At 37.7% G+C, this 8402-nt stretch overlaps 1 protein-coding gene across 1 annotated transcript in view; it reads left to right on the forward strand.

Annotated features, from left to right (window-relative positions):
• Positions 1 to 1496: 1496 nt before the first annotated feature.
• The window catches only part of Impg1 (interphotoreceptor matrix proteoglycan 1), a 125272-nt gene continuing 118366 nt past the window's right edge, over positions 1497 to 8402 (forward strand). The window contains exon 1 of the mRNA XM_013034100.1: positions 1497 to 1563. Within this exon, the coding sequence (XP_012889554.1) occupies positions 1497 to 1563 (67 nt within the window). The remainder of the gene's footprint in view (positions 1564 to 8402) is intronic.

Here is an 8402-nt window from a genome sequence, read left to right on the forward strand (position 1 = left end):
GCTCTAAGTGCTCATAACTTGAGGCCAGCCCAGCCAGAAAATTTACCAGATCCCAACTCCAAAATCACCAGCAAAAAGCAAGACTAGAGATATGTCTCAAGGAGTAGAGCACCATCCTATCAAGCCCAAGACCTTGAGTTCAAACTCCAGGATAGCTTAAAAAAAACTCTAATAGAAATAAGACAATTTCATAGCAGGTAGTGGTTAAGAGTGAGTATAAACTCTAGTCAATTGCAACAATAAGGATGAGACTGCAAGATACTACTTGAAATGAATAACATCAAGCAAGGAAAGGCAAATGCTGCAATGTTAATCATTCGTGTGCATAAGTTAACAAAATTGATCTCACAGAAATAGAGAATGCAATCACAGTTACCAGGGTCAGGGAGGAGGGGGGAACGGGTAGAAAGAGGAGATATAGTTAAGGGGTTCATGAGTACCATTGGGACAGAGGAATATATTTTCTGCTATTCTATTGTGCAGTAGGAGTAGGGCAACTAGAGTTAGCAAAGAATAATTTTATATTTCTCAGTATGTGTGTGTGTGTGTGTGTGTGTGTGTGTGCCATTTCTGGGACTTAAACTCAAGACCTTGCATTCTTACTCACTTTTTTCTCTCAAAGCTAGGGCTCTACCACTTGAACCACACCTCCATACCTGCCTTTTTACTATCAGTTGGAAAGACGAGGCTCACAAATTTATTATTACCTCAGTTCCTCACAATCCTGTGATCTAGTAGACAGAATTTCAGGCATGAGCCACCAGCAGCTGGCTAATTCTATATTTCAAACTAACTAATAAAAATGTTTTTGAATATTTCCAGCACTAAGAGGAAATGACAAATGTTTGAGGTGTGGACAGACACCCAGTCCAGATCATTTCTCTCTTGTGCCTATATGTTCCCACACTAAACTCTACCATGGAAACACACACAATTATAAAACAGTACAGAGAAGAAAGTGGAGATTGCTTTGCTATCTGTGGAAACTTACACATATTAAATAAATAATCACAGACTTCCAAAGATAGCAATTAAGAATTTTCAAAAGATGCGGCTTGGACATGTCATTTCGGAAAATATCTGCCCTCAACTGGCAGCCTTAGGAATTTGGGGAGACCTCCAGCCAGCTCTGTGTTATAGTAACAGGGTAAGGCTGTCTGTGGATATGTGGGTACAATGGCACCCAGGACGGGAGACTGACAGCTGCTTCTTCAGAAGGTTAATGAGATAAAGCTGCCTCCAGCTGGCCCTTAAGCTGAGATTACACTTAAGGGGGAAGATAAACAGATTATCCCACACACAGACACTGAGTATGTTCTGCACACGCTGACACCTTTACTAAGGCAAACTAAAGCAAGAAGGCGATTCTCATATTCTCACTCAGCTGGCACTACAACATCAGTCATTTTCAGACTTCCATCATTCTCTTCTTTCCATCAATCCTAGAGGTTGTCCTGTGATTTTCTTCTCAGACCTGCCAATGCCCAAAAGCCAGGATGTATTTGGAAACAAAAAGAGCTATTTTTGTTTGTTGGATTTTTCTACAAGTTCAAGGAAGCAAAGGTAAGTTATTTAAATGTTGGTTTAAATATATTTTTATTGATATTCTATTTATAGAAGAGAGTGCTCAGATTCAACAAAGTCACCGTTGTGCCTCAGAGGGTGGGTATATGGTGGAAGAGTAAATAATTGGTTGGCTGATGGAATTTTAATTTTCAGAAATACTCATTTAATAATGTTTTATATTTACTACCAAATCTTAAGTGCAGTTTGTGTTAACGATATAAGAAAGGTGAAGGTATTCTACTTGCTGTGACAAAGCATCTACGGAAAAATCATATCTTTAATACCAATAACATCAGTAGATCCATGAAAATGATTCCATTTCTCCACCGAAAGCCAACATACTAAATGTAAATTTGAAGTCAATATCTTAAGATAGTTATAATCAGATTAGAATGTGTTTCATACTTCTCAAAATTATATCATTAGTTCCTTCCCCATAGGAAATATGAACGCTTCATCACCAGTACTTATGATGACAACTTGCTTAAACTTGGTTTTTTGTTTGCTTATTTGGTTTTGGGTTGGTACTAGGGCTTGAACTCAGGACCTGAGTGCTGTCCTTCAGCTTTTTCACTTAAGGGCAGTGCTCTACCACTTAAGCAACAACTCCACTTCCTGCTTTTTGGTTGTTAAATGGAAATAAGAGTCTCACACACTTTATTGTCCACGCTGGCTTTGAACCTTAATCTTCAGGTCTCTAAGTCTCCTGAGTAACTAAGATTACAGGCATGTGCTTACTGGCACCTGGCTTTGGGTAGGTTTTGTTTGTTTTGAAGCTGTAAAAATGAAAGAACTTAGCTGAGTTACTACTTATGACCAATCTTCAACAGAATTTGAAAATAAGCCACAAAACAGCCTTATTTAAGAAAAATAACAGATTTTGCATTATTAAATATCTATTAAAGACAGTTTGACTCATTTAAGCATAAGCCTAATCATTATAATCTTCCTAAGATAATTTAAGTCAATAATGTTAGGTTCTTCTTTAAGAGTGACATTAAAATGTTTGACCAATAAACATGATAATGGAACTATTCATTTTTAAATGTCCATAGAAAAGCAAAATAAATAATTACTGCATTTATAAGTCACAAAATATCTGTGATTCCTTTCATTATTTCACATGTAACTTCCCTGTGGTTGCATTTGGAAGAAACAAACTTTTAGTCAAAGACAATATCAAAGCTTCTTAGAGTTATTTTAGCTATCAATGATAGGAGATGAACCAGAAGTTTACTTATCTTTCCTTTCAGTTATCAATGTTATAGAAATGTTTGCATTTATTTCTCTAAAAAAAAAACATTTTAATTAGAAAAAACTGTAACATTCTAGTATATTCTCAGCTTAAAATAGTAAAGCCAACCAATTTGTCTGTTTGATTAACTTGATTTGGTACCATTTAATATACACCTATAAAAAATGAAATAAAATAATTGCAACTACATTAAAAAATACTCAACCATGTGAATCAGCTTTGCTTGTTGGATTACACTAATGGACCATGTTTTCTATTTTCATGTTATAAATCCTTTCTTATGTATAATTATAAATAAAATAATCACATGTAACAAATTACAGAAAATAAGATCCCCTGCAAAAAAAAAATACAACTTGTTATGTGGCTACTTCCACAAAACAATGTGCTCTACTTACATAATAGGAAATCCTCACATGCAAGTAGTGTGGGCTTTTTATTCCATAAGAAGCTTGGATGTGTGCTTCTCTGTAACTCTCCAATTAGCGAGTTGTGAATTATTTAGAATTTATGGACCTCAGCCTGATCTATATATGACTGTTAATCATTGTGAATTATTTGCATAGAAAGTGGTTTGTGGACAGGAAAGAAGAAGCCAACTTAATTCAAGTATCTGTTAGGTATGACAATTGGATGTTCAGCTAAATTTAAAAGTTTCTTTTGTAAAACAATACAAAGAGATTTGAAAATATCAAAATGATCTTTTAAAAATATTACCCATAGTAGATTAATTGGAATATAGTGCAAATGTTTGTAGAGTTGTAACAAGAAATCTCCCCCTGTATAATTAACACTAGCTAATTTTTACCTGGAGGATTTTCACTCAAACAGCCTTTTTATTATGTTTGCATATTTAACTTTTAAACACACACACACACACACATAACTTTCTATCAGATATTTACATTGTGATCTAGTCTTGACAAGTATCCATTTATTGGTTGCATAATGTTCATTTCAATAGATTTATCACAGTGATGATGTTGATGGCGATGATGATGGTGATGATGATGATGATGATGATGATGATGATGATGATGATGATTTGATGTATGGGTTTTCCACTCAGGGCCTTGCACTTGCTAGGCACTTGAGCCAGCCACCAATTGTACATTTCAAATAGGGTCTTTCCAGCTGAAATGTCAATCCTCTTATTTATGTTTGCATCTAGTTGGGATACAGATCTATACCACCATTCTCGTCTATAGCTTGAGACTGGCTCATTTTTGCCCCAAGTTAGACTTTGAACTTCAGTCCTTCTGACCTCTACTACCAAAGTAGCTGGTATTACCAATGTGAGCCACTACACCAACCCAGATCAAGAGTTGTTATTAAATACTCAACCACAGGGAAATCATTGGTTTTAATTGATTTTTTTACAAACACAATATTTGCAACAAATAGCTTCATTAGTAAATCTCTTAGAACTTAAGACTCTCTATAAATTCACTAGAACAAAACTATTGGATCAAAGACATATAAACAGTTTTATGTCAACTGATGAATATTGACAAATTCCTTCTAGAAGTTTCCAGTGCCCTTTAGTAACTTTCCTTTTCCCAATTTAATTCAGAGTAGAGTACTTACCATGTACCTGACCCTGTGCTAGACACATATATACAGAGATTCAAACATTATGCCAAGATTTCAAAAAGTTTCTTTAAATCTCTACAGATTCTGAACATTATTTTTGCTATGGAGATAGACTGGTGAAATGGATTTGCTTTCAAGTATTCACTAGGTAAAATGGTTCTAGCACAATAAAGAAAGAATTGAAGGTATGAAGGGACAACTGCCCCCAGGGACTCTGACTTCCCTCCCTGGGATGAGCAAGGGGACACCAGTTTCACAGGCTAAGCAACATACTTCATGATATTCTTACTTTCCATCCTGCCCAAAGCACTTCATGCCACTGCTTGTGACATTCGGAGTAGAAGAAAGGAGGAAGAGGACAGAGACATCCCACTTTCAGCAAGTCTTAAAATGGAATTCACGTTTGTCTTCCTAAGTGACTTTTGCATTACATTTGGTTACACTAAATTGAAACCTTTAACTAAGTTATTATTAGTTCACCCAGGTAGGATAATTATTTGAGTAGCTGGAAATGTCAGGAAATTTGCATTTGAAGATACTCTACTTTCTTGCTAATTCTGTACTGCTGGGATGTGTTCTCATTTTAGAAAATTCCCCAGAAGAGAATTGTCCCCTATCTGTGGCTCCATTAGCAGAAAACATGGTTGTCTCTGAACAGCGGAGACACTGCCCAGTGGCACGGACATTAACTTTGCAGCTCCTTACTTTGTGCTATCATCTCAGGACAGTGCGATTCAAATTTTCCTGACAGATGTTTTTTGTTTAATTATATCCAAGAAAGGTGTTCATAAAAACTCAAGCTGTGTAAGTTGAAGATGGTTACATCCCATTAACCAACTGTGGCAACTCGCTGATACTATTTTCCAAATGATATCCTTGCTTCAAAAATAAAGAGCTTCCCAGAATCAGTGGCTCACACCTGTAATCCCAGCTACTCAGAAAGATGAGATCTGAGGGTCGCAGTTTGAAGCCATCCCAGGCAGGAAAGTCCATATCTCCAATAAACCAGCCAAAAGCTGCAAGTGGAGCTGTGCTCAAGTGATAGAGTGTACGTCAGACACAAAGAAACATAGGTTGTATGACTTCCCTCATTTGTGGTAGCTAGAATGTGCTGACACAGCTACAAGTAAACACACTGGATAGTAAGCAAGGGGTTACAAATGAATTAACTAAAGTGTAGCAGAGTATGGAGGTCACAAATAGTATAACACTTTAAAAAGACTAAGTCAAAGTCCAACAAGAGAAGCACCAGGAAATGGGTACTTACAAGAGGGAAGTGGAGAGATAGAAGAATGAACAGGGAATGGGGAGAAGGCAGGCAAGAATTCCCTGCATATACCACAGGATTGAGAAATTTAAGGGACTGGTGGGTCAAAGTGGAAGTGAAGATATTGAAGTGATCACAGGACTCAAGATGCATTGTACACATAAACTGCTTGATTAAATGGCCAAAAAATCAATACATAACCTAGAATGAAGATAAGCAAGGGAAGGGGTAGGTGAGACTATTGAAAGGGGCAAATTTGATCAAGACACACTGTATTCATAAACTGCTTTGGTGAATGGCAACTTCTTAATGCAATTACTTAAAGATAAGAAAAAATGTTTAAAAGGAAAAGAAAAAAATAAGCTCGGGGATAGGGCCCAGGCCCTGAGTTCAAGCCCCAGGACTGGCATCAAATAAATAAACAAATTAATTGATTAATAGCAATGCTGCCTGGAGCCCCTTGGGGTTTATATCACTAAAGATATCTGTATCTGAGATCAAATTAGACAAGGTTTCTGTGACCTACAGCTTTCTTGGTCATTTCTCTCCATCTGGAGAGGGTCTTCTCCTTCAACTCCACCTCTGTTTACATGCCAATTACCTCTGGAAATCAGATCCTACATATCTGAGTGTTAGCCTGATTTTCACAAACTTTACACTCTTTTTAAGTAATCCCTGAGGGATAACCAAGTTTGCTTGTTGGTCATTTTTAATACTAGTTTCTGGGTTAACATTACAATTCAGTTTATTGGTTGTAATGACTGTCAAAAGAGGTGTCGATCGTGAAGGGCCAGCAACACTGGAGTTCACTGAGGTCTCCATTTCACACCAAAAAGAGTGGAGGCCCATGCAGCTGAGGAAGGGACCTGGTGATTCTATCTCTAGAATAACATCGGGCACCTTGTTGAGAGGTTCAAAGTGGGAGTTTTACAAGGAAGAATTAGTCTATACAAGAGGGAATCATATTTCTTATTTTCTTTACTTTTTCATAATTTTTTATTGTGAAAATACCGTACAGAGGGGTTACAATTACATGGGCAAGATAACAAGTACATTTCTTTTTTTGGGGGGGGGGTCCGGTTGTGGGGCCTGGTCGTGGGGCCTGAACTCTGGGCCTGAGCACTGTCCCTCAGCTCTTCAGCTCAAGGCTAGCGCTCTACCACTTGAGCCACAGCGCCACTTCCGGCTTTTATTCTTTTTGCTTATGTGGTGCTGAGGAATCGAACCCAGGGCCTATGGCATGCAAGGCAATCACTCTACCACTGAGCCACCTTCCCAGCCACAAGTACATTTCTTATCAGCCATATTTCCTCTTATTTTTATTATATAGCAATCAACTTTTAATCCAATGTCAGCACAGAAAGCTTATTATTTCCTGTCTTTTACTCTTTTGTAGTTAATAATAAAAGGTAGAGTCGCCACTTGCCCAAGGACATGCATGAAATTTTCTGTTAAAAATTTGAAAAAGCTCTTTTAGAATTTTCAAATACATTCCAGTAGCTCTAACAATTCTTATGAAAATATTGGCAGATGAAGAGGAGAGGGAGAAGGCAGTCAAGAATCTGATATATATCCTACAAAATTCAGAAGAATGAGAGAAGGAGTGAGTAGAGGAGGAAATAACTGAGACTGTTGCAGGGAGACACTGATCGAGGTACTTTGTGCAGCTACTTAGAAATAATAAAATAAAATAAAAATGTTTTCTGAAAATGGGAGTTTTAGCCTTCCAAAGTAGATAGATTTCAATTAACAAAGCAACAACTAGAGCCTGTGGACAATGACTTCGAAGATCTCTTCACTCAAGACTCCAAACTGAGCCTCTCAAAGCAAGAGCATGTTAGGTGAAAACATTTCCATAAAGGAAGAGGGGGTGCCTTTGTTGCTCAGGTCCAGGAGCATCCTGCCTATATGCATGCCAAAGATCCTATTACAGTGAGCTTGTGAGGTTGACTGACAAAGCCACCATTCATCTATGGAAATGAAGCTGTCAAGTTTAGAACTGCAGCGTGCACTCTATAATTATTTATTGAGAATGTCTTGCCTCAGGGCTGGACCCTTCTTCTAGCCATAGTGAATGCAAGGAGAATAGGAAAGAACTATAGCACAGTAATGCTGCTTCTAAGTTTGTGTTTGTATTCAGTACAGAAATATTTTCCCATTTACATTCAGCCATTCTTGGGGAAGGATTTTTCCATGTACCTTTGAAAAGCCATCTTCCCTTCGACAGGGTTTTCTTTACTAAATCTTCTTAAGCTCCTTCACCACAGCCACCCTCTATTTCCTAATTGCCCCTAGGAGATAGGTTAAAGAAAGATAAAACAAGAAGAATTTTGTGGAGATAAGTTGAGAGCTTAAAAGGAATGAAAAGTTTCCACTTAAGAAAAACTTTTAACTCCATACAGAAGATAATATGACCTGGGTCCTGGTGGTGCATGCCTGTAATCCTGGGTACTCAGGAGGCTAAGAGCCAAGAATCTCAGTTCAAAGACAGCCATGACAGAAAATCCCACAAAACTCATATCTGCAATTAATTAACCACCCAAAATGGCTATAGTGGGAGAGTACTAGCTTTAGGCAAAACTGACAAGCAAGAGCATGAGACCCTAAAATCATGCCCCTGTACCAACAAAAAAGTAAGGAAAGAATGGAGGTGGGAGGGAGGGAGGAAAGAAGGAAGGAGGAAGGAAGGAAGGAAGGAAGGGAGGGAGGGAGGAAGGAAGG

The sequence above is a fragment of the Dipodomys ordii genome, unplaced genomic scaffold (assembly GCF_000151885.1).
Source record: "Dipodomys ordii isolate 6190 unplaced genomic scaffold, Dord_2.0 Scaffold182, whole genome shotgun sequence".
In the NCBI taxonomy this organism is placed as follows: Eukaryota; Metazoa; Chordata; class Mammalia; order Rodentia; family Heteromyidae; genus Dipodomys; species Dipodomys ordii.